The 26,668-nt window shown below is 49.0% G+C and overlaps 1 protein-coding gene across 1 annotated transcript in view; it reads left to right on the top strand.

Moving 5' to 3' along the window:
- Positions 1–20,161, top strand: part of SNRNP200 (small nuclear ribonucleoprotein U5 subunit 200) — a 442,987-nt gene extending 422,826 nt beyond the window's left edge. Inside the window, exons 40-45 of the mRNA XM_086943332.1 lie at positions 7,970–8,113; positions 8,264–8,440; positions 8,918–9,078; positions 9,232–9,313; positions 15,318–15,410; positions 19,535–20,161. Coding sequence (XP_086799458.1) covers positions 7,970–8,113; positions 8,264–8,440; positions 8,918–9,078; positions 9,232–9,313; positions 15,318–15,410; positions 19,535–19,678 — 801 coding nt within the window. The 3' untranslated portion in view covers positions 19,679–20,161. The remainder of the gene's footprint in view (positions 1–7,969; positions 8,114–8,263; positions 8,441–8,917; positions 9,079–9,231; positions 9,314–15,317; positions 15,411–19,534) is intronic.
- The last annotated feature ends 6,507 nt before the right edge of the window (positions 20,162–26,668 follow it).

Here is a 26,668-nt window from a genome sequence, read left to right as displayed (position 1 = left end):
CTACATATATCCTCTAGAGGAATGTTACCCAGGAAAGCCATGGATGCCCCTAACTTACGCGTGGAATGCTCTCGTGGGGGAACTGTTAACCTGCGTTTAGCCTTTTGATAACATATCTGTATGCACTTAACAATCCATCTGGCTATACCTGATTGCCTATGTGTTGTGGAGAGAAGGCAACAAACAGTTGCTTAGTTTTCCTGAAATCCTTTGTCTTGTCAATGTAATACAGGAGAGCTCTTTTAACATCTAAAGTGTGCAGTGCTCGTTCTGCCACTGAATCTGGATTTGGGAAGAAAACGGGCAGTTCTATGGTTTGGTTAATGTGTAACTGCGACACCACCTTAGGCATGAATTTAGGGTTGGTACGCAGCACTACCCTATTAGCATGAATCTGTATGAAAGGCTCTTGAATAGTTAGTGCTTGAAGCTCACTAACTCTTCTCAGCGATGTGATTGCTACTAGAAGAGCCACTTTCCATGTCTGAAACTGTATCTCACAAACGTGAAGAGGTTCAAAGGGTGGTCCCATTAATCTGGTGAGAACTACGTTCAGATTCCAGACAGGTGAAGGAGGGTGTCTGGGAGGAATCACTCTTTTGAGTCCCTCCATAAAAGCTTTAATGGCTGGCACCCTGAAAAGAGAAAGATGCTGTCTGTTTTGAAGATAAGCCGCGATTGCAGCCAAATGTATCCTGATGGAACTATATGCCAGATTGCATCTGTATAGATGCAACAAATAACAGATAATGTTATGCGTGGACGCATCCAGCGGATTTATGTCATTATTGGAACAGTAAATGACAAATTGCTTCCATTTGGCCGCATAGCATGCCCTGGTCGTAGGTCTTCTTGCCTCTTTGATGATGGTCATACAGTCAGGGGGCAAGTTGAGGTAGCAAAACTCTATGACCTCAGGAGCCATATTGCAAGGCTCAACTGTTGTGGATCTGGGTGCTGAATGTCTCCATGGCTCTGAGTGAGGAGACTGGGAGTGAGGTGCAGTCGTTTGTGAGGCACCACTGAAAGTTCTAGGAACGTGGTGTACCACGCCTGTGCTGCCCACGTTGGAGCAACCAGGATGAGCGTCATGGAGTGTTGTCGCAGTTTGCGTGCCACGAGCGGGATGAGCGGTGCTGGAGGAAAAGCGTACGCAAATCTGCCTGACCAGTTCATCCATATCGCTTTGCCCTGAGACTGCGGGTGTGGGAACCTGGCGGCAAAGGTTTAGCATTTTGCGTTTTACTTTGTGGCGAAAAGGTCTATTTCTGGATGACCCCACTGCTGGAAATATGGTTGGAGCACCGAGGGGTGTATCTCCCACTCGTGCATCTGATGGTTGTGCCTGGTGAGCAGGTCCGCCATCTGATTGTCCTTGCCTGGGAGATGTTCCGCCATGAGGAACATGTTTCTCTGAATGGCCAACTTCCACATACTCTGGGCTAGATGAGACAATTGTGAAGAGTGTGTGCCTCCCTGCTTCTGGGTGTAATACATGGCAGTCATGTCCGTCCGGATCAGCACGACTTTGTTGCACAAATGCAATTTGAATGCCTTCATTGCCATGAAGATTGCCATCAGCTCCAACAGGTTGATATGCATCTTTTGCTGCTGCGTCGTCCATAGTCCTGCACGGTATAATGGAGGACATGCGCTCCCCAGCCCTGGAGAGATGCATCCGTTGTCAGCACTATTTGTGGGACAGGCTCTTGGAACGGTCGTCCCCTGCAAAGGTTTTGTGTGTTCCACCAATGCAGAGAGTTGTATGCACGACCGGTCACCAACACTAGGTCTTTTAGATGTCCATGAGCCTGGTTCCACTGTCGTGCTAAGCACTCTTGAAGGGGACGCATGTGTAGCCTCGCGTGCGGGACTATGAAGATGCAGGAGGCCATCATACTTATCAGCTGCATAAATACCTGCGCTGGGAGTGAGTGTTGGGGCCTGAATTTCTGAATCAGCAATTGCATGCTGTTGACTCTGGCAGAGTTTGGCTGCGCTATTGCTGTCAGAGTGTTTATTGTAGCACCTAGGTACTGTTACACAAGTGCGGGTTGAAGTTGTGATTTTGGGTAATTTAGTGAAAATCCTAGACTGTGTAGGAGGTGAATTGTGCGGGATATGTGGCTGGCACACTGCTGGGCTGACTTTGCTTGGACAAGCCAGTCGTCCAGATAAGGATAGACATGGATGTGTTGTCTCCGAAGGTGCGAATCCACTGTCGCTAAGCACTTGGTGAACACCCTGGGGGCAGTAGTGACCCCGAAGGCAGGACCTTGAACTGGTAATGCTGGTTGTTTATGGTGAACCTGAGATATTTCCTGTGTCCTGGGTGAATGGGGATGTGGAAATATGCGTCCTTTAGGTCTAGGGTTGCTAGGAAGTCCCCCTGACTGAGCAATGGTAGAACTTGCTGTAAAGTCAGCATGTGAAAATGTTCTGACAAGATGTACTGGTTCAGGGGTCTGAGGTCTTGAATGGGCCGGAGAGACCCGTCCTTCTTTAAGATTAAGAAGTAACTTGCTGTTCTAAAGACACAAGTTCTATGGCCCCTTTTTGCAGCATGCAGATTACTTCTTGCTGCAATAAGTGCATGTGCTCTGCGGACATAGGACGGTGCCTTGGGGGTATGTTGGGTGGAGTGGAGGTTAGTTCCAGACAATAGCCGTATTGGATAAGTTGTCTCACCCACCTGTCTGTGGTAATGCCTTTCCAGACTGGCAGGAACTGCTGAAGTCGTGTTTTATGGTCTGGGGGCAGTGACAATGCGTCACTGTTTATTGGTGGCGGAGGATCTGGTATTATTATTTCCACGTCTTCTGCCTTTGGTGCTGTTCCCACGATATCCACCCCTATTGTTCTTGTTATAGGTGGCCTGCGTGCTCCCTTTGTTGTATTGGGCTTGCTGTGATGCTTGACCTCTAGAGGCTCCCCTGTTACCGGAGCGACAAAAGGAACCTCCCCTGAACTGTTGTGACTGCAGAGCCCCCATGGATTTGGCTGTCTCAGTGTCTTTTTTAATCTTTTCAAGGGTCGTGTCTACATCGGGACCAAAGAGAAAGTCAGGGTTAACCGGCTGATTGAGTAAAGTTGTTTGGATCTCTGGCTTAAAACCAGAGATGCGGAGCCAGGAATGCCGTCTTAGCACTACACTCGTGTTGATGGCCCTAGCTGCTGTGTCTGCTGCATCGAGCGCACACTTGATGGATGCATTGGAAATCAACTTTCCCTCCTGTATCAGCATTTCTGCTCCCTCCTTATAAGCATCAGGGAGGTGTTGTAGTAGCTGCACTAACGTGTCGTAGTGAGCCCTATCATATCTGGCTAATAGGGCCTGTGTATTTGAGATCCTCCAAATATTAGCCGCTTGAGCAGCTACTCGTTTGCCAGAAGCTTCTAAGATTTTGGATTCTTTGTCCGGAGGAGGAGCATCACCTCTTGTTTAAGAGTTCGCTCTCTTGTGAGCATTAGCCACCACTAGGGAGTCCAATGGGAGCTGGGCCGTGATGTACGTAGGGTCCACAGGCGCAGGCCGGTATTTCCTTTCAATCCTTGGATTTACAACCTTGCCCTTGTGGTCTCCTTGAAAATGTCAGTAGCGTGTTTAAGGACATCCTTTAGCATAGGCAATGTCTTTACTGATCTTTTCGAAGTTGAGAAAGTATCAAACAAAAAGTCTTCCTCCACTGGGTCAGCGTGCATTTGAACGTCATGGTTATTGGCTGCCCTTTCAATCAATGCGTTAAACGCAGCAGTATCTTCAGTAGGCAAGGTCTTGACGGTATAGGACTGAGTGTCAGGCGTGGTGTGTGGCTCACCAGGGTCAACGGGGTCAGTCCAGGGTTGAGGTTCCTCCTGATCTGTGTCAGCAGGATAAGTGAATTCATCCTCATTGTATCCCTCCCCCACATCTTCATTGGACCGTGTGGGAGAATAGGCATAGTCTTGTCCATAGGATTCCACAGGTTCAAAAAGAACAGGTGAGGTGGCAGAATCCCTTTTCCTTTTGAGACTACAAAGGATTTTCTGGAACAATCTTCCGTTTGTAAATGGTCAGTTTGCCAGAATCCGAGTCGATGAACAGCTTTGACTGATTGTCATAGGAGGGCACTTGGAACACCACATCCTCTTCAACGGACTGAGTCCTCGAGACTATCGACACCTTTTTGGATGTGTCGGTGCTCTTCTGTGGCTCGAACGCTTTGGGTCGAGCGGTCGGGGGCAGTCCGTATTTAATTGGTGCCGTAAGCATTGGAGACAAACCGACCTTCTTCGAGGGTGGCGCCGTCTTCAATCCGACCGACTTCGTCTGATCACTAGCTTGCTTGCGACCTTGCGTCGACTCGAGCTCTCGGTGCGTAGCAGGCACGCTCTTCTGCTTCGACGCGACATGCTCTTTCGGGTCGGATTTGCTCTTCGACTCGAAGGCCTTGCTTAATATTGGCTTGGAGGCTGTAAGCTTCGGATCGATAGTCTTTTTAGCCTTGAGTCCTTTGCCAGCGTTGCCATGTTTGGACGTCGACGGCGTCAATGCGACGTGCTTGACTGTAGAGACAGGCTTCGGCGCCCCGCTCTTCGGGCCGACGCCCACGTGTGACCCAGAAGGGTCGATGACACTCTTAGGTTTGATCGGAGCCGGCGAATCCGAGGCCGTCGATCCGAGTACTGTCTTTAGCAGTGTCGGTTTCGATTTTGCATCTGTCGGTTTCGATTTCGCCACTGAAATTGGTTGATCGACCGATGGCTCCTTAGAAGTATTCTTAGCCGGGCCTTGACGTGGGGCTATAGAATGTGGATTAAGATCTTGGCTAAGGCCTTCCGGCGATGCCTCGACCTGAGCCGTAGAGAGTACAGTGTCAGTATTGGGCCCGCGACTGCAGGTGGGCCTTGCTCATCGCTTGAGTCGTCACCGACGGCTCCGATGGCCTCTGCGTCGTCTCCTACCTCGACAACGTCTTCCTCATGGACGTAGTCTTCTTCCTCGTCCACATCGTAGTTAGTCGTGCTGCGACGCAGGGTCCGACTGCTGGTCCTGATCCTCTTCATCGACGCCCTCATCGTCATCGGCCTCGAAGATGTTCTTCGGCGTCGGGCGCCATTTTCTGTGCCGACTGTCGTGCGGCGCGTTGAAGCCGAAGCGTCTTCTTTGACTGGAACTTGGAACAGGCCATGCAGCTTGCCTCGTCGTGGTCCGGAGATAGGCATTTATTGCACACTGGGTGCACATCAATGTGAGGGTATTTGGAGTTGCAGACAGGGCATCTCTTGAACGGGCTCCGTTCCTTCGTCGATCGTTGTTGGGGCCTTCGGTGTCGAAAAAGGCATACGGCCTTCGACGTCCTGTTCGAAGAACTGGATCAAGTACTAGGCACCGAACGAGAGTCAATACCGACGCCCCGAAGGCCTTTTGGCCTTGCGAAAAGAATTTATCTCGATTCCGAACTTGACTCAAGAAAGTACATCCGAACCCAATGGCGGAAAAAAACAATCTGAAGATGGAGAGGTTGCCCATGCGCACTGTAGTCCAGGGGAGGAGCCACCTATCTCGTGATACTTCGAAGACTCTTCCAGGACAACAATGTGCAATCATCCGGACCCTACATTAGGCGGCGATCTGTGCACAGATATGAATTCAGCAGCCCACATGCCTCGAACCTGGAGTTGTCGAGTTTCCAGCGCATGTACTTTCCATGGCTTCCCTGGCACTTAACAATATTGAAGAATGGCCTTAAATATTGTAGGGGCATATCTATACCCGCCCCTGTGGTATAGTGCTGGAAGGGTGACTGATAGGAATCTGTGTGTCCATTTTAGGGTTAGATATAGGTATACTATATCTAAAGCAAGGGGTGATTACACCACCTTGCCCCAGCTGTCGTGCAGCCAGTTGTGTCAGATTTAGATGGCCATCCAGGGGTGGCATAATACATGCTTCAGCCCCTGGTAGGCCCTGGGTACACCTATGCCCTGAGTTACAGGGTCTGATAAGGTGGCCCAGTACCAATTGGATAATGCACCTAAGGTACACATGACAATTTAGTGAGAGAACAGCTAGGCTGTGGGTCTGATTGGCAGGCCCCCATCCCGAGAAAGTCGTAAACCAGTGAAACAAAAGCAAAAAATCTGGGTGATCATAGGATTGCAGACCCTACTCTCCTACAGTCTAGTGCTGGAAGGGTGATTTACCTATATTTTAGGCAGTGCTAGTTGCCATGGAACACAGGCAGTATCCCATGTCGACTTTGTAGTTTTGTCTGCACCAGGCCATGCATGCAGCAGTGGCAGTCGGCATGGCTTAGGTGAGGGGGCCCTAGGTACCCATGTACTATTTACTAGGGACTTGTAGGGGACCTGACGGGCCAATTGTGGAATAGTTTTTAAGGAAGAAGCACTGGTACAAGGGACCTGGTTGGCAGAGGCCCTCTGCACTACAATCGAAACTACATCAAATACCCACAAAAAGTGTGAGCTATCTATGTCAAAAGAGGCACTTTCAGGCAGTACGATAGTAACAGGGTTGCTGAAACATAGATTTGAGTTGAGGAAGTGCTGTTTTAGATTTTATTTTCAGGAGAGGTAGATGCAAGAGGTTTAGATTGGGTGGTGGAGGGGTGTAGTGAGGATTTGAGAGGCAGAGTGAGAGGAGAGAATTGTAATTTAACTACTAGTAGCTGCAGGTTTTTTTTTGGGGGGGGGGGGGTCTATAAAAAGTTAAAGATGTTAATAGTTTCAGGAAGTCTTTGCCAGACAAATCCCTATGTACATGTGGAAAACATTTGAGGACTGTCCATTGGGCCTCTGAATCTGCTAAAGGGGCTGTGCTGGAAAACTCTCAAATCCTATCTGGATCATAATCCGATTCATTTTGGTCTTAAATCGTTCAAGAGTAAGACTCAAAAGAAAACGAATGGACATTTAGCTCTACATGAAAATTTTATGTAGCACTGGAGTCTTTATTAAACACATTTATTTTTTACTCCTTGAAATGGTGTAATGGCTGCTCAGCTGGGAATGTAGGAAACTGAAATAATTTACAATAAATATGTTCTGCTGAGGGCAAACTTCATTTTTACCAGAGTATCCTACTTACTCTAATTTTTTTTTCTTTGCCTGGCATTTCCTGTATGCATCTGGTGGATAAAGGATGGGGAACAGTGTGTTAGGTTAACAACACTAAGTTATATTGACTGAATATATTTCACAAGAGCCTCTGATATTGGCACCCATTTACAGAGTTTTTCAAGCCCTTCAATTTAGTTTTCCAAAATTTTGACACCTGCTACAGAAGTAGGCTGAGGTGTGAATGACATGTTATTTGTTTTTTGTGAATGAATATGCATATGCTCCCTTTCCTAAGTTCCATGCATTGTCGATATTTCCTGGCTTGCACATGACCAAGCTGGTAAAACAAGCATTTCTTATATACTATATATTGCTCCTTATTTTCCTGAGCAGATTGTGCATCTTATTGTAGGTGAGTTTATCACTCTAATTTCTCAAGGATTTGTACTTGTTTCCTGTCTAATCACAGTCTAGTGTAAGGCTTAATATATGTGGCTTCCAGAAATTGGCTTCCCTGTAAACTTCTGCCTATTGGATTTGTGGTGCATAGACTAGACTTGAGTACAGGAGCAATGTATTTCCTCAATTTATGTTATTAGGTGCACTTGTGGACTCTTGTTTTCTAAGCTATCTTGTTCTGGTCTCATGAAGTGCAGTCCTGCAGCGTTAATGTTCTCAAGTCAGAATCTATCAGATCAGTCTCATTCATTATCTCACAGAATACCAGTTTGTGGAATATTTCCTGATATGGGAGTTAGAATGATGGACCTTTTGTGACTTAATGAGCCGGTCAATTTCTTACTTTTTACATCTATGCAATGCTCTCTTGTACAGTGAATAAATGATCTGTGCTGTTACGTTCACTTTCATTCTTGTACATTCATTGCCCCTTTGTATATCTTTCCAGTTGGCCCAGAAAGTGCCTCACAAATTGAACAATCCCAGGTTTAATGACCCTCATGTGAAGACAAACCTCCTACTTCAATCTCACCTGTCCCGCATGCAGCTGAGCGCAGAGTTGCAGTCTGACACTGAGGAAATTCTTGGCAAGGTATGTGAACACTACTTAAAGGCACAGGAGTCTTTAGTTTAAGAATCTGACATTCGCTTGAGCTCAAAGTGTTATTTGTATTTCATTCTTGCATACCTGCAATGAGTTTCACCTTCCATCTGCCCCATCTCTCTCTCTCTCTCTCTCCAGGCGATCCGGCTCATTCAGGCATGCGTAGATGTACTCTCCAGCAATGGCTGGCTAAGTCCAGCTCTGGCTGCTATGGAACTGGCACAAATGGTGACTCAGGCAATGTGGTCAAAGGATTCCTACCTCAAACAGCTGCCATACTTCACAGGGGAGCACATCAAACGTTGCACTGAGAGGGTAAGAGAGAGCACTTGGTCTTTGGTAAGGTCTAAGAGTGCTAGTGCCTGTCAAACCAATTATTTCATACCGACAGGCCCTTTGGTTTCCCTCCTTAGTTCTCTCTTCTGCTCATTAATCTCTTGACTCTCCTTTCCCCTTTTCTGTCTCTCTACGTTCAATATTTTGTCATTCTGCATTCTCTTTTGTCTGTTCATGCCTTGTTTCTTTCTTTTGGCAGTCTGTCCTATTGTCCCATCTTCCTCTGTCCCTTAGTGTGCTCACATTAATCTATACCTTCATGTCTGTTCTTTAGTGCGTCTCCGGTCCATCTGCCTGTCCCTTTGTTCCTCTTTTTCTGTTGGAGACAAAAGGGGAACACAAATAGGCACAATCTCCTGATGACCTTTAACACCCATAACACCCATCCCTTGGTTGTCGCTTGTGTATGTTCGTTTATCCATCCTGTAATGACTTCTGTCCCTCATTCCCATGCAGGGGGTGGAAAGTGTGTTTGATATCATGGAGATGGAGGATGACGACCGCAATGAACTGCTACAACTCTCAGATGCCCAAATTGCAGATGTGGCCAGGTTCTGTAACCGCTACCCCAATATCGAGCTCTCCTATGAAGTGGCAGAAAAGGAATCCATTTGCAGGTATAATTACTAGAGAGAGGGAGTCAGATGGGGGCGGGGGGGGGGGATAACTTAAACTTGATTTTTCTGTCTTTTCCCAAACAATTTTGTCTCTGATATTTGGTGGGCTGGGGGTTCTGCTGATACCTAAATCTTTTGTCTCTTCTGTCTTAGTGGAGGGCCGGTGGTTGTGCTGGTTCAATTGGAGCGAGAGGAAGAAGTCACAGGGCCTGTGATTGCTCCACTCTTCCCTCAGGTAAGTCCCCAGAAGTTGCATTATCATAGACTTAAAATATTCTTTGGTGTATGTAGGTCAGTGATAAGACAACTTAGGTGAAGGCCAACAAGATGTGAACAGAGAGCAGATATTCTAGGAAAACAAGAAAGGGGTGGGGCATCATCTAAAAGGGCTTTAGGTTGAAAAGATGGAGTGCCTGTGGGGTAGCTTGGGGCATGTAGACGGAAGAGGGTGTGATATGTACAGAATGGCATGCAGAAGCACATGGATGTTGAGCAGAGCAGTGGAGAAAGGGCATTTGTCCAGTATTGGGGTGTCTTTCATAGATTCACATGCTTGAATATTCCCCGTTGTCGAAGTGGGAGCACCTTGGTAAATAAAATGGCAATAAAACCAATCATATATGTATATAAAAACATAATTACATACATTCTAAAACCATAAATACTTATAACTACCAAGGTTAGCATTCACACATAAGAATACATTAAAAGAAAAAGCACTTTCATAGCATATTCATGTCATTATGCTAGTCCGAACTACAGCCAATCAGGCGCAAGCACCCCTCTAGAACCTTCTCCTCAGAGGCTCAGGCCCTCAGATTTTCTACCGCACGTCGTGTGAAGGGACTCTTCCTGAGCTCTGCTCAGTTTTTTCCATTTATTTGTGGATTTCTACAGATTTTTGGGATGTCTTCAAGTGAGAAGTCCCTGTTTTGACCCTGTGCTTCTTGTGGGAAATTGGTGCTCCTCTCAGAGGACCCTCACAAGAAGTGTATTTACTGCCATGAGGTAGGCAAATGTAAAATTTGCAGGACTTTCTCAACCAAGACCCTTAAAAACATGGAAGGACGTCTCCTCCTTTGGTTGCAGAGGTTGAAGGATAAGGATTCACCTCTTTCTGATTCAGAAAGCCCTGTGGTCAGGTGTGTCTAGAGCCCCTTCCAAGCGTAGCAGTGTGCAGGACTTGCCATCTCCATTCCTAAAGAAGAGGAAGCTTGAACTCCAGAAGGCTCCTGCTGTCTCTCGTCCTCTTCCTGCTACGCCTGCGCCCTCGAGATCTGACTCTCAGGCGTCTACGGCTCCTTCTACGCATGTTTCCACTAAAAAACGTGCTAAATCGTCAACGGGAGCGTCGACTTTCTGTCCGACGACGAGATCTGCCGTCTCTAGCTCTCTGATGACGACAGTGATGACGACTTGTGCCAGCAGGTTGTCGACGGCGGCTGCTCCGACGTCATCAGTGTTGACGATGGTGTCTGTCAGCTTCAAATTTGATTCTTCGTCGACACCTTCGGTGTAGAGAGCCTCTTCGTTGGCGGGTGCTCCGTTGACAACTGTTTCGTCGACGGCGGCTTCGTCGCCGGCGGTGGTATAGTCGTCGACGGCTTCGTCGACGGCTTTGTCGATGGTGGTTGTCCCGTCGACGGAGTTACTGTCGTCGACGTCTACCTTCGCATCATTGCCTCTGGTGCCAATTTCATCATCGGGTTCTGGGACTCCTGCTGTTAACCCTCTGCTCCAACTTCGACATGTGTCTTTGGATCAACTTCCGATTCCACGTCACTCTCAGCTTTCATCTCCTTTTGCCACAGGTTCTGAGCCTGACTCTGGTTCGGATGAGGAGGAAGATGATAGATTTCGGGCAGCTCGAAGCCCTTCGGAGCTGGTCATAAAATGTCAGGACTATGAGGACGATCAGGAAGATCATTACTTCCATGAGGAGGAATCTTCTACTCCGGTTCCTACAGCTCAAATACCGCTCTCCCTCATTTCTAATCTCCAGTACATGTTGGAGGACTATGATAGACTATTTCCACCGTCTCACTATGGATCTCCTCAGACTACGGTGCCTGTAACTACAGCGGCTCCTTCCTCTACTGCACTGCCAGAGCCATCTGCACCATCTATTCGGATTCAGGCAACTGTTAATAAGGATGATGACGTTTTCCCAGATCGTGAAGACGGCGTAGTTGATGATGGGACCATGGCGGTTTGGAAATATTATCAGATCCAGACAGTCACCGCCCCCTTCGGGTCCAGGGCAATCCCCCTGTGTTGATATAGCTGGTTTTCACCATCTTATGGAACGAGCGGCGCTGCGCTTTAAACTCCCTATGGTTCTGAAGGATGAGGATTGTTTTCTTTATGATTTCAAGAGTCAACCTCTTAAACAGGTCTGTGCAGTGCCCATAATTGACTTTATCTGGAATGAGGGTGTCAAACTGATGCAGATGCCAAATTTTATTCCGGCACTTCTTTCTTGTTTGGAATAGAAATATAGGGCACCCCAGGGTTCTCCAGCTTGCCTGGTAGCACCGCCTAAACCCGATTTAGTGATCACCCAGGACGCACAGCGCCGTTCCAGGAATCCGTCTTCTCTTATTACCGCACCTCCTGACCGTGAAGGACGTCGTCTTGATGCCATTGGGCGAAAGTTTTCCACTATGGCTTCTACCACCGTGAGGGCGGCGAATTCTCTGGCCATTCTGGGTCGCTACGACCGCCAGATGTGGTCGGATATGTCTTCTTTTATCGACCTCATTCCTAAACCCTCCAGAGCAGAAGCTCTCAAGTTTCTTCAGGAGGGAGAGAGGGCGTCATCAGAGATTATCGACTGCTCTGTGGACATTTCGTGCACTGGTTTTCGTCAGCTTGCGGGGGCAGCTGTTTTACGTCGTATGGGCTGGCTTTGGTCCACCTCTTTTCGCTAGGAGGTTCAGGCGAAAATCCTCAACATGCCCTATGACGGCGAATCGCTCTTTGGCCAGCATGTGGACGACACACTTCAAACCATCAAAAAGGACACCGAGACGGATCGTGCCCTAGGCACTTTGCAATTTCGCAAGCAGCCTTTTCGTGGTGCACGCGGACGCGGCACCTCCTCTTCTTCTTTTCGCGGCGGATCCAACCAGTACCACTCCTACGGTCAAAGGAAATCCGAGATATTCCTCCCAGTCACAAAAGTCCTATCGGCAACAGTCTACCAAGTCGTACAGAGGAAAGTCTTCCTACAGAGGCTCTGCTTCTAAGAAGCAATGACTTGCCTTCCCCGCTCAAAGTTGAAGGTCAAATCTCCATTTTCTTTTCCAATTGGTCTTCAATCACTTCGGACCGTTAGGTGCAGGACATTGTGTCAAAATGCCATGCTTTGTAGTTTGTCAAGTTCCCTCCAAACACTCCTCCAACTGGTCCACCTCCGGCTCACCTCAAGGAGCTCTTTCAACAAATTTGTCTCATGATTCAGAAAGGTGCCATCGAAGTGGTTCCCAGGTCTCAGAAGGGGATGGGATTCTATTCCCGTTTTTTGCAAATCCTCAAGAAGTCCGGCGAATGGCGTCCGATCCTCGACTTAAGGTCCCTAAACAAGTACCTGAAGTGCCAATCCTTCCGCATGCTCACACTCGCGGATATTCTCCGCCTTCTCTCGAAAGGCGACTAACCACCATCGATCTCCAGGACGCCTATTTCCACATGCCGATACTTCCAAGACAACGGAAGTACTTGTGCTTCCGGGTAGGGCGCAGAGATTTTCAATTCAAGGTTTCTGCCTTTGGGCCTTCGCTCCGCCCCTTGCGTCTTCACGAAAGTCCTGGCCCCGGTGGTGGCACATCTACGTTTGAAGGGCGTTCAGATCTTTCCCTACCTGGTCTCATCAAGTCGCAATCTCGTCATCAGGCGTCTCTGGACACTCGATTCTGTCGGAATCTATTCCACTCCCTCGGTCTGTCCAACACCGAGAAGTCTCAGTTCGATCCAGCTCCCTGCGGGACTTTTCTAGGCGTGTCTCACGAACGTCAGCTGCGGATTGTACGCCTAGTGGCTCTCCTCCATTCAAAAGGGTCCGTTTCAGTTCGTGTATTGAAATCTTTTCTCTGGATGGCGTCCTCCTGCATCTCCCTGATCCCAAATTGCAGGCTCAAGAGTCGCCCAATTCAGGAGAAACTGGACAAACCGTGGGGTCAGGTCACCGGCTCTTTCAACGATTTGGTCCTGGTGACCGCTCGGATGAGGTCCACTCTCCACTGGTGGGCTCAACTGTCCCACATCGCCGCCGGTACTTCTTTCCTGACCATTGCTCCAGAGCTCGTCCTTACCACGGATGCCTCCTTGGAAGGTTGGGGCGCACATCTTCAGGGGCTATCCATAAAGGCAAGTGAACCCTGTCTCAACGTTCTTGGCGCATCAACAGACTGGAACTAATGGCCATTTTCCTTGCGCTCAAGTCTTTCCGTCTTCTGCTTCAGGGAGAATCAGTGCTCATTCAAACCGACAATACCACCAGTATGCACTATGTGAACAAACAGGGCAGCACCAAGTCACCACTCCTCTCTCAGCTGGCACAGAGCATCTGGGACTGGGCACTCCGTCACCACATTACCCTGACAGCAGTTCACCTACCAGGCATCTCCAACATCCTAGCGGATGCCCTCAGCAGGACCGCATTCTCGACCCACGAGTGGGAGTTGCATCAGCATACTCTGGACTTCATCTTACGGCTATGGGGTCCCCGGAACATGGATCTTTTTGCGAGACCTGTGAACTAGAAATTCCCGTCTTATGCAAGCTGGCTTCCCCATCAAGGGTCGTGCGGGAATGCCCTTTTGATGGACTGGTGCAATCTATTCGCCTACGCTTTTCCGCTGGTTCCTCGAGTGTTGTGGAAAATGCGGAAACAGCCATGCCACATTCTCCTGATCGCTTGCAGAAAGGGCTTTACATGCCTTAGATGTTAGAAGAGCTCTGTTATACTACACAGACAGGACTAAATCCTTCAGAAAGACAAAACAACTATTTCTATCTTTCTCTCCCCCACACAAAGGCAACCTCATCTCTAAGGGAGGAATTGCCAGATGGATTGTAAAGTGTATACAAATATGCTATCAAAAAGCTAAACGTACACTAACGGCTCCTCCTAGAGCGCACTCCACTCGCAAACTGGGCGCCTCTATGGCTTTCTTAGGAAATATACCACTAGAGGACATATGCAAGGCAGCAACATGGTCTACAATACACACCTTCACTAAACACTATTGTGTTGATGTGCAAGCCAAGCAGCAAGCTGCAGTAGGCCAAGCTGTCCTTCGAACACTATTTCAAAATGCTGCAACGGATACAAGCGACCACCGCTAGGGGAGACACTGCTGCACAATCGTTGCAAAAGTGTACAATCTGCAGCTCATATGCCACGAACGGAAAATGCTACTTAACAGTATGCATCTGTTCTTGGCATGTAGAGCTGCAGAGTTGTACACGCCCTCCCGCCTCCCCGGGACTTGTATCCATTCCAGTACTCATCTTACTTAGATGCACACGCATGGACATTCTTTCTCTTTACTTCTACTAACTCCATCATTTCCCATCATGGTGAAAAACAATCTGAGGATGGAGTTGATGACCCTGCGCAGTATTGTCCAAGGGAGGAGTCTCCTATCTCGTGACTACAAAGACTTCTTCCAAGAAGACAACAACCTGCAATCATCCAAGCCCAACACCAGGTGGCGATCTATTGCAAATGTGTACGACTGCAGCTCTACATGCCAAGAACAGATGCATACTGGTAAGTAGCATTTTCCTTTCTTTTCATGTATTCCTATGTGTTAATGCTAACCTTGGTACTTATAAGTATTTATGATTTTAGAATGTATGTAATTATGTTTTTATGTGCATATATGATTGGTATTATTGCTATTTTATTTACCGTGGGGCTCCCACTTCGACGACGGGGAATATTCAAGCATGTGAATCTATGAAAGACACCAATACTGGAGAACCACCGTTTACAGGTAAGTAACAATTGTTCTTAGGAGAGGAAGGACTATGGAGTGGAAGCAGCAAACTGAGGATTAGGGTAAAAGTAACAAGAAATGTATCATAGGTGATGTACGGAGAGGGAGGAGAGAGGCCTATAGGGATTTGGGCTATTCAGCGGAGAGGAGAGAAGCAGGGAGGAGGGACATGTGGTCATCAGATGTGCAGACTGGATACTTAGTTCTTGGATTCTTTTTATATTTTCCTTTCAGAAACGTGAGGAGGGCTGGTGGGTCGTTATTGGAGATGCAAAATCCAACAGTCTGATTTCCATCAAAAGGCTTACCCTGCAGCAGAAAGCAAAGGTGAGTTTTGAGCAGGACAGTAGTCTGGTGGTAATTATAAAAAAGAAAAAATGAATGTTATATAGATCTTAATTATTCAGTCTTGCTTTTTATAAACACTTTGTGAAAGGTGTTGCTATTCCCATATATTTATGGTGCTCAATTAATCATGGTATAGTAGCTTGGAGAACTGGTATGACCAGAAAGAGAGGTCTGAATTCCCTGACACAGGTTTAATGATACTGATGCTTTGAATGAGCTACAGAAGGGATTTCCACTGCAGAACAAAGACATCATGAGCGTCCATGGTACCTCCAGAGTTTACTCGCGACCAGAGTAGGTATTTTGAGAACAAAATGGGATCTGACCGTGAGTATCGGCAGAACCCACGATGGAGTTTGAAGAAGAAATCTAGTTAAAGAATGTTAGTTAGTTAAAGAATGGTCTTTTTTTTAATAAGGGTTGAATGAAAAGCCTGGTTTGCTTGTCATATAATTGCTCCTACATATCTTCTCTGAAAGAGACACGTTAGTGATAGATTCCTTACCTTAGAACATCCCCAGGCCTCAGATTGGATCCGGAAAGTTTTGCATAGCAGTACCCCTGCGCGTCAGTAGGTGGCATCCTGCTGCTCCGCGTTTGTCACTGGCATTGTCAGCGCCGAGATGACGTCACGGAGAGTACTTAGGTGCCACCCACGTCCGCTGACGTCATTTTTCTTTTTCCGCGCCAGCAAGCGCAGATCCGGATAGAGCACATACCTAGTCATTTTTTTGACTGCTTTTTGAGTCTTTTTTGTCTCACCTCTTATTTCTCCTGGTGCACCTAGGGATGCCTGGATTTAAGTCCTGCGGGGCCTACCGCCGTAGTATGCCGGTGGTGGAACCCCACAATGTTTATCACTACTGCCTGGAAACTGATCACTACTTCCGGCACTGCTAGACTGTTGAGCCATGGCCCTGAAGGCCTTGAGGGAACGGCGCCGGAAGTTGCTGGATGTCCAACATTCGTCACCTTCCACTCCGGGTCTAGGGGTCGTTCCTGGGACCGCTTGTGGGACCATAGTCGTCGCTCCTCGGACTCCGGTAAGCGACATCATAAAAAGAAGTCGAAGCATGTTTGCTCTCCGATGTCCCCCCGTCGCTCCTCCGATGCGGACGAGGGGGACAGGGCCTCCGCCCCTGCGGCTCCTCTGGAGCCTGGGAGTCCCACAGTCTACCCGCCCTACCCGGGTCCGTCGGCGACTCTCGAACAGGTGCAAGAGTTTCTTGCTGCCATGGACCGCCTTTTTACGCCTCTGGCTCCCGCCGGCGTGCCTTCGGGCCCTGCGGTCTCGTGTCCAGATCCTGTTGGCTCCACCAGCGGATCCAGCCTCTGTGCCACGGGTTCCTACGCCGTTGGCTCCGTCCTCAGCGCCACGAGGTGCAGCGTTGCCGGCTCTGGCCCCAGCGCTACCCTCTGTGCCGCAATAGGTGCCGTTCATTCCACCCTTGCCCTGGTTCCGGGACCATTTTGTTCCGGCCTGGGATCTGCAGGCCGTTTGTCCCATCCCCGGCTCCGGCTCTGTCGCCCCAACCGGCTCCTCCTGTGCTTGAGGCGGAGGAGGACTGGGAATGGTCCGGGGACCCTCTTGCCTGGCATGTTGACTCCGAGCAGGATTGGGTGGACGACCTGGAGGACGCCGGCGACCTCGATGTCTCTTCTGACCCGGGGTTTGCCTCTCCCCCATCTACGATGGAGGAGGGCGCTTTCTGCACGATGGTGCTCCGTCGGGTTGCTGAGGCCCTCAACCTCGACCTCCCCACCGTGGCCCTCAAAACCAACTTCCTTACCAAGGTGCTCCAGACGGAGCCGTTGCTTCCCTTCAATGACGCCCTTACCGAAGTCCTCTTGGGCACTTGGTCGTGGCCGGCCACGGGGGAACTTGTGGATATAAACGCGCCAGACGCTACCCCTGGTGCCTGACGACCCTGCCTTTCTTACCACCCATCCCAGGCCTGGGAGTCTGGTCATCCAGGCCTCGACGTCGCAGAGTGCCTTTCCCACGTCTCCACCGGATAAGGACTTTAAGAAGCTAGAACAGTTTGGTAAGCGGTTGTTCTCTTCGGCCAGCTTGGGGCTGCGGTCGGTGAACACCGCCTGCTTGTTGGGCCGCTACTCTCACGCTCACGCAGTGTGGGATATCGTTGCTCAAGTGTTGCCTCAGTGTCCTGAGGAGGTCCAGGCTGCCCTTTCTCAGGCGATTGCTGAATGTAAGGTTGCGGCTAAGTTCGCCATTCGGTGTGGTTTGGACACCGCAGACCAGTTGGGCAGGGCGATTTCTACAACGGTGGCGTTGCGGCGCCACGCCTGGTTGCGTTCAACTGGGTTCTTACGCGATGTCCAGAGCTTCTCTCTTTAAGTCCCTGGTTGTTAACCGTTTCCTGACAGGCATTATGCACATGTTTCCGCCCGTGCCTTTCGTTATGCCTCAGTGGGATTTAAATCTTGTCTTGACATTTCTGATGTGCGCCCTCTTTGAGCCCCTTCATAAACGTAAACGTAAATTGATACTTGTATAGCGCACTACTCACCCGCAAGGGTCTCAAGGTGCCTGTACGAATACCGCTGTGGAACCCATCCTGGCTTTCCCTGTGAGGCGTTCACTCCTGGACTCCCCCAAGGTGGAGGCCAGGCATCCTTAGCGTTGTGGGGGCCGTTGTGGAGATTAAGCAAGCTATTGCCCAGAGTTGCAGAGTGGGACTCCATGATTGGAATAGGCACCGAGGCGAGAATTATCAGGTCCGTGGAATATTTGAGCCCAAGACCCGCCGAGGCGGGGAATTGAACCCTGGTCCCGGGCCAGACCTCTGCATCAGGGTCTGCCGCTCTAATCATTGAGCCACACTTCTCCACAAGATGGGCAAAATGATAGCTTTCCCTTACGTCTCCTCACTTTAAAGACAGCTTTCCTGGTGGCTATCACCTCTGCCAGAAGAGTGAGTGAGCTCCAGGCTCTTTCTTCCAAACCGCCTTTCCTTTCTGTTCATCCGGAAAAGGTAGTTTTAAGGACACGTCCTTTTTTCTTGCCAAAGGTTGTAAAGCCCTTCCACATCTGGCAGACTATCACTTTGCCCATCTTCTTTCCGCCTCCGCATCCTTCAAGGGAAGGGGAGAGGCTCCACCGTTTGGACCCAAAATGTGCGCTCGCATTCAATCTGCAGCGTACACAACAGTTCCGGGTGGATGATCAGCTCTTTGTTGGCTACGAGGGCGCCAAAAAAGGTCGGGCTGTGCACAAAGGGACCATTTCCCAGTGGGTCGTTCTGTGCATCAAAGCATGTTACTCCTTGGCCAAGAAGGAGCCTCCTGTGGGACTGAGTGCCCATTCGACCAGGGCAACTGCAGCCACTACTTACTGCCTTGGGACGCGGCGTTCCCTTGCAGGACATTTGTCAGGCAGCTCGTGGGCTTCGCTGCACACGTTTACCAAACATTACTGCCTTGACAGCCAAGTCCGGAAAGACTGCTTCTATGGCCGTTCTGTTCTCCGTGACTTCCTGGTGTTATTTGGTTCGCAGACCCACCTCCGAGGTTGGTATTGCTGGGGTATGTATTCGAAGGTAAGAAATCTATCACGAATGTGTCTCTTTCAGATGCACAAGTTACTACTTGTGTAACTATATATCTGTAATAGACTTTAGGTAGTGATAAATTCCTTACCGCCCCACCCATCCTCCCCGTTCTGCAAACTGATTACTAGGGTTAAGGTCATCCCTTTTAGGGCCCTAGTTTTATGCACCAATGGTCAGTATCTTGCATGGCTCTGCGTTCCTGGCGCGGAAAGTCGTGTACAGAACTGATGTCAGCGCGCATGAGTGGCGCCCAAGTACTCTCCGTGATGTCATCTGGGCGCTGACGACGCCAGTGACGGACGCGGAGCCCAGGACGCCACCTACTGACGCGCAGGGGTACTGATAAGCAAAACTTTCCCGATCTAGTCTGACGCCTGGGGATATTCTAAGGTAAGGAATCTATCACTAACAAATGTCTCCTACAGATATATCGTTACACAAGTAGTAACTTGTGCATTTATGCTTCAAGGACACAATTTGATTCAAGTGCCACCTTATATACTATAATATTTTTTGTTTGTTACCTTGTAGGTTAAACTGGATTTTGTGGCTCCTGCTACTGGCACACACAACTATACCCTGTACTTTATGAGTGATGCCTACATGGGCTGCGACCAGGAGTACAAGTTCAGCGTGGATGTGAAAGAAGCAGAGAGTGAAAGCGACTCAGACTGAGGGAGACAAAAAAACGGAAATGGGTGCAGTGAGCACACCATAATGGTGAATTCTCCCTCGAGGAATAGGAGCTAACCCTATACCGATCAGGGGCCTTATTTAAGGCTGCCTGTCGTGTGGCAGAACTTGTTGATTGCTGATTGCTGTGAACTGAAGACATTTGAAGTACCACAGCTAAGTCGAAGATGGTTTTATTTGTTTCTCCACTAACATGCGTCTGTCTGCCTGCCAGAGACCCATCTACTCGGCACTTGCACATCGTCCTAATTTCTGGAGCACCATTTCACCAACCAGCATGTTTCTCTGAAGGCAGATAATCTGGACATAAATGTAGGAGAAAGGAAAGGATTCCAAGCTGGTTTTGGAAAAATGCAGACTCTTCTACAGCTTTGAGCTTTTTATATGATGCAGGGCAAGTCTGACCGCCAGATTTTATGTCCTGTGCCCAGCTCAATAAAATAAATTCAACATCTAAGAAAAAAATCTGTTACGGTTTCATAGTTCAATTTGCTGGAGATAAACTGTCCACTTGGAGCACAGAGTAACAGAATGATGGGGCTGGTGGGCTGGCTGTGTGGATGCACGACTGAAACTCCAGCGTGCCCTTCTCTACAAGTAATACTAGTCATTAGATTTTACTCTTTAGCTCAGTAAAAGGACTACAGTCTCTCCCTCCTGTTGTTCACATACTAGAATATTCCCATGTGTGTTGCACATCCTTGTTTTTTTATTTCTTTTTAGAATAACCAGTTTGTAATGGAAACAAGTTGTAAATGCATCAGAGCTGCTTGTTTATATTTTAATGAAGAAAAATAAGAGAAGCAGAGAGGAAGAAGCATCCTTGCAAAAGAATAGGATTGCTGCTGCTCGAATGCAAGGGGGCACTACAGTGATATTCATTGGTTCATTTTCCCACTCTTAGGATACCTAGATCCATCAGCATTGCACTTTGCTCTATTTACATTTTTCTTTAAAAATAGAACTTAAAATGTGAGAAGGTGGCCTGATATGCAGTGCTCACTATTCTAGTGAACACTATGTATCAGTCCAGCAACCCTTATTGATGATTGGTTGTAAGTCAACCTTATAGACCAGCTATCCTAGTAGCGTGGATACGAGCAGTCTAAGGCTAAAGACTCGAGAGGGCGCGTTAAGCCAGCTGTTTACCACACATATACCCCTTGAATACCAAGTGAAAGGACACCACACAAGTGTTATGAAAATAAACAGTTATTTATTTAAAGATCACAACAGCCCTGTACTCTTTATGAGGACAGGGTACTAAGCACAAACCAAAACTCTTACAAAAATACTTAAGTTAGCACAGTATATACAAATGCCCGAGGGGCACGGAAAACCATATACTCTGAAAGTGGAATGCGAAATTCCTAGCAGGTAAGTACAGTACTAATAGCTTTTGGAATCGCTAGGACTTGACTAGGGAATCGTTAGATTATGTCTAGGAGGCCTAGGGGACTCGGGTGCAGTGTGTGCACTCTCACGCGAGATGCGGGACAAAAGTCTATGGTAGCTAGGAATTAGAAAGTTAGTGTTCTCGGGCGAACCCGACCTGGTAGGGAGAAAACGAAAGTAGATTCTGACCCTTGGATAGTGAGGCTATGCTGGGGCACCGAAATGCCGAAGTTACCTAGCCCAGGGACTGCAGCTGCATAGGTCTGAAAAGACGTCGGGAATCCTCGTAGACGGACCAGGAGCCGGAAGAAAAGATGCTGGCCGGTGACCAGTGAAGAAAGTTCAGTCGGATCCAAGCCTGGATCTTGAAGATAGATGACACCTGAAAGCAGAGGGGACCAAGTTCGAGACTACTAGCCAGTAGTCAGTGGGCACCAGGAGGGCACCGGATGGTAGCCACCTCGACTAGGTGAGTGGGTGACGCTTGACTCGAAGATCTCACGGACCAGGAGGCGTTGTCGGCGACCAGGATGGAGGATCGAGCTGTCCCACGAAGATAGAAGCTGTCGGCGTCGCTGGACCCAGGATTGGGCAACAAAGCCTTGGCAAATTCAAGCCCACGCGGTGGACCTAAAATGGCGTCTGGGGTGGACCAGGAGGGTCCGGGGTGCCTCTCTTGAAGAAGGAAGCAAAGGCCAGCCTGGAGCAACCAGACCAGCAGTCGTGAAGTCGTTGGGCGTCGTTCAGAGGGCCACAAGCCAGCCGGCTAGTAGCCAAACAACGCGGTGCACAGCAAACAGCAGAAGGGCCCCACGCAGATCGTGGAGATGCAGGGGGGCTGATCTTGGGTGCTGGAGCTGCGCAGGGTCGGGGCTTCTCGGACCCCAAAGCACTCACCAGTGGAGGACACGGTGGGCTTGCAGTAAAGATGTCGTGCAGTCTTGGCGATCGTCGGTCCCTTGAGGTCTCGTCGCACTCACGGTTCTCAGCTGGGCTGTAGAGGTGAGTAGAGGTCAGAGGTGCCAGGGAAGCCGGGTCTCGTCGAGCTGGGTCGTCGGATTCGTGATGAAGGACTTGCAGCAGACCGCAGTGTTCTTTAGGATGGTGCCTGCGGATGCAGGGTGACTACTCCTTAGCCACAAGGGAGAATCTTGAAGAAGAAATCGTGAAGTCCTTTCGAAGAAAGTGGTATCTTGATTCCAAAGATGATCTAATTTTAACAGGGGGCCCGCTCCCATCTTTATACTAAAAAAGGGGGCTGACCCGGTGACTAGGTCCTGCCTATGGGTGGGACTAGGTGGGGGGTGGTTACACCCCTCAGCCATGCCGGACTTCCCCAGGCCAGGGGCTGGTGTGCCCCTGGAACTGGTTCAGACCGGCCTATGCGTAGTGAGCACCGGGGTGCCACTCAGCAGTCACCTTCCTGTAAAGCCCTGCCTACCCAGGATACACAAAACCATGTCTGGGACGGTGCTAGCACCGCCCCTGACAGGAAACCCTTTGTCCAGGCTCCCCTCGCTGGAAGGACTCCCAGCTGTAGGGGGTCAGACTCGTGTCTGTGGTGGCAGCATCCATTTTGTGGAGCTGAGGCTTCAGTTAACTTTAACCGGGGTTCATGGTTACATACATGTCGTGTCCCTCTAGAAGGGTGGAATGCTAACCCCGTCGCCAGAATTGGCGAGGGGTTAGTATTCCAATTCGTATGACACCTTACTCGACATGTTTTGATAAAGCAATACCAAAGATAGCATTTAACCGCGAGGATTATAATGCACTTAAGAGTATATGGTATGCGATATCATGGAACAGCTATTAGGACTTGATTCCGCAAGCTGCAGACAGGCTCAGCTCATGCCAGAGCACCATCTCACATGATTCCAAGCACTCTGCCTTCAGGATTGTCAAGGCCTGCCATAGGAGTGACTGATAGGAATCTGTGTGTCCATTTTAGGGTTAGGTATAGGTATACTACACCTACAGCAAAGGGTGATTACACGACTTTGCCCCAGCTGTCATGCAGCCAGTTGTGTCAAATTTAGGAGGCCAGCCAGGGGTGGCACAATACGTGCTGCAGCCCCTGGCAGCCCTGGGTACACCTATGCCCTGAGTTACAGGGTCTGATAAGGTGGCCCAGTACCAATTGGTAATGTACCTAGGGTACATGGAATCCATTTTAAAGAGAGAGCAGTAGGCCTGGGGTCCTGATTGGCAGGGTCCCAGGTCGACTATGTCCAAAACCAGCTAAAACACAGGGCAAAAAGTTGGGGGCAACCATAGTCAGGATGTACCTTCCTACACAACCCCCCCCCAAACGAAAGGAGATAAGGCTATCCTTGTCCAGGTAAGCCTCTATTACCTAAGTGGCCATATAAGGAAGTACCAGCTCTGGCTTGGTTTCCCCCTGTGTCATGGTCCACTAGGCAACCCCTCACCCTAAGGGTATCTGAGGGTCTCCACCATAGGGAATCTCTGTCTCTGGTGTGTCTTGGGAAAGCAAAAGGCTGATGTTGGGATGGAGTACTGAAGTGAGGCTCCTCTACCTTTGGGCTCAACTTCCTCCAATCACCATTCATCATGTGTGCCTTTCTTTCTTTAGCTGAGATGCACTGAGCTCTCAGGGTCAGCCTCTGGCTACCTAAAGCTGGAGGCTGAGTCCCTCTGTTTGGCTTACTGGAGGGACAGGTCAGGTCTGGGGTTTTTAGGCCCCATGTTTGGCTGTGCCCAACAGTGTCCAGCTGTGGGAGTTCCCTAACTACTTTTAAGGGGGATCCCTCAGGAGTCTGTTCTATTTTCACTTGGCTAGGTTTGCCAGCTTCAGTGATCCTAATCTGCTGATTAAGGGGTTCTTTTGGACAGGGGGCCCTTTGGGGTCCACCACTGGCCTCCCTGGTCTCTTCAGCCCTGGGCTGACTGAGACAGGGTAGAGAGGTGCAGGTTACCTGCTCCAGACTGGGTCCCACCTGGGAAGGGTCCACTGCCATCAGGGGCTCTGCCAGGCTAGGCCTGACTACCTCTGGGGCAGTTCCTTCAACAGGGGTAGAGTCAGTTCCCTGAGGAGGCTGGCTCTCACCTAGTGTCTGGGAGGGGGAAGACTCTTCTTCCTCCTCAATGCTCTCTGTTTGAGTGGAGTGATCCATTGTTTCAGGCTTCACAACCTCACTATCTGTCTGAGTAGAGGCTGAGACCATTTCAACCTTGCCAACCTTTTCAGGAGGGCACTCAGTCTGTGTTTGGGCTGTGACTGTCACAGCCCTCCTATCCTGCTCTGGAAAGTCTGTCTGAGCCTGGGCAGTGGCTACCACTGCCCTTCCAACCTTTTCAGGGAGGACTGGTGCTTGGACTGGGGCTGTAGCTATTACTGCCCCACTAACCTGTCTGGATAGGCCTATCATTCTGGAATGAGTTTCTTGTTCCACTTCAGCCCATGCTGAGAGTTCTAGGTCATTCCCCAGTAAGCAATCTACAGGTAGGTTATCTGTCACTGCCACTCTCATGGGCCCTGTGACATTACCCCAACTGAGCTTGACTACTGCCATGGGATGCCTTTTCTTCACTCCATGAATGTCTGTCACCTGATAAGTAAAACCAGGGGTCAGTTGAGCAGAGGGGACCAGATGGTCACTCACCATGGTGAGGCTGGCCCCTGTGTCTCTGAATGCCTCAACTTTCTGACCATTCACTAAAACTTCTTGTCTATACTTGCCCAAAATGTGGGGTCCAGTAGTGAAGTTGGCAAACCCCATGCCAGTCTCACAGACAAGAGTGTGGTCAGGGAACCTGGCTAAGCCATAGTCCTCCTGTTGGCCCAGAGTAATGCCCACCACATTCTTGGGGGCACTCCCACCACCTGGGGGATTACCACTAGTGGTAACAGGAGGTTTAGGAGTATTACCTGGGGGTGTATTTCCCTTATTACCATTTTTAGGGCAACTGGCATCACTTTTGTAATGGCCCACCTGTTTACAGGTATGGCAATAAGGTTTCTTTTGTTCTGAAGGAGTGTTCTGGGACCCACCACCCTTGTTGGAGTTTTGGGGCCCTAGGGAAGTCTTCTCTGTGGATTTATCCCCACCCTTCTCTTGAGGCTTGGTTGATTCCTTTTTCTGGTCACCACCCTGGTTTTTAGGCCTAACCCTGGTTCTGACCCATTTGTCTGCCCTCTTACCCAATTCCTGTGGAGAGGTCAACTCAGAGTCTACCAGGTGCTGATGTAATAACTGGTTCTGACAATTATTTAAGATTTGCTCCCTCATAATTAGATTATACAATCCTTTAAAATCAGTAACCTTACTACCCAGTAGCCAGCCTTCAAAAGCCTTAGTGGCACAATCAACAAAGTCAGTCCAATCTTGAGACTGAGTTTTCTGGGTGTCTCTGAACAGCATCCTGTATTGTTCAGTGGTTAAACCAAACCCATCAACCAGTACATTTTTCAAGACTTGGTAATTGTTAGCATCCTCCACCCTTGTGGTGAGGAGCTTATCTCTACCTTTACCATCAAAGGAGAGCCACAAGATAGCTGCCCACTTACTTTGGGGAACACCCTGCACAGTGCAGGCTCTCTCCAAAGCAGTAATCCATTTGTGGATGTCATCCCCTTCTTTAAAGGGGGGCACTATCTTATTCAGGTGCTTTGTATCAAAACTCCTTTCCCTATTGCTAGGTTTATTGCTGCCACCAGTGGGAACTAGCCCACATAATTCTTGCTCTCTAGCAAGGGCAAGTCTCTCTTTGGCCAGGGCAAGTTCTTCCCTTTCAATCCTCAGTTTGACTGCCCTTTCTTCAGCTTCATACACTCTCCTCTTAGGGGAAGACATTCCTCTGTGAGAAGAGTTGAGAGAGCCATTGGTTCGAAAGGATCTGCTAGAGCCTCTGGATAGAGACCTAACTCGTCCATTCCCAATGTTAAGCTGACCTGAGAGTGGGCCCAGGAGTTCCCCAGTACCAAGCTCATGTCTGCTTAAGTTGGACCTGCTTAGTCTGCTGACTTCTACCTGTCCCTTATCTGCCTCATCCCCTGATAACTCATCCTCATCCTCAGCAACATCTGCCTCAAGGAGGGGATGGATATCAAAGGGACCCTGTAAGGAGGGCAAACTTCCATCTGGATTAGAAGGGTCTGGGTTACCAGCCCTACTGGCATCATAAGCCTCTAAGAGACCAATCAGAAAGGAAGTGGTGGGGTTAGACCCCTGTTTTAGTTTCCTGAGAGTACACACTTGTCTCATCTCATGGAAGCTAAGAGCAGTATATTTTGAAGGGATGACCTGTGGAGGGTCAACTGACACAAGGGGAGACTCAGTGTTTCCTCCTGTGGCCGACATACTGCTTCTAGTGTGGTGTAAGTGATGCACCTACCTACACTATGTGTTACCTACTGATCCCTTGCTAAGAGTTGCAGCCAAGGTGTGCTAAGCCTTGAGGAGCTACAACAGCTGGTTCAGTAGAACTCAGAGTATTCTAAGCTTTAGTTATATGTACCTAACAGTACTTATGTGATCTTTCAACAAGATATTCTTAGGATACGTGTGGTAAAACAACAGCAAGCTCAAATCCCAACCGCTGCTCACCAATGTG

Source organism: Lissotriton vulgaris, chromosome 11 (assembly GCF_964263255.1).
Source record: "Lissotriton vulgaris chromosome 11, aLisVul1.2, whole genome shotgun sequence".
In the NCBI taxonomy this organism is placed as follows: domain Eukaryota; kingdom Metazoa; phylum Chordata; class Amphibia; order Caudata; family Salamandridae; genus Lissotriton; species Lissotriton vulgaris.
This window is presented reverse-complemented; position numbering and strand designations above follow the sequence as displayed.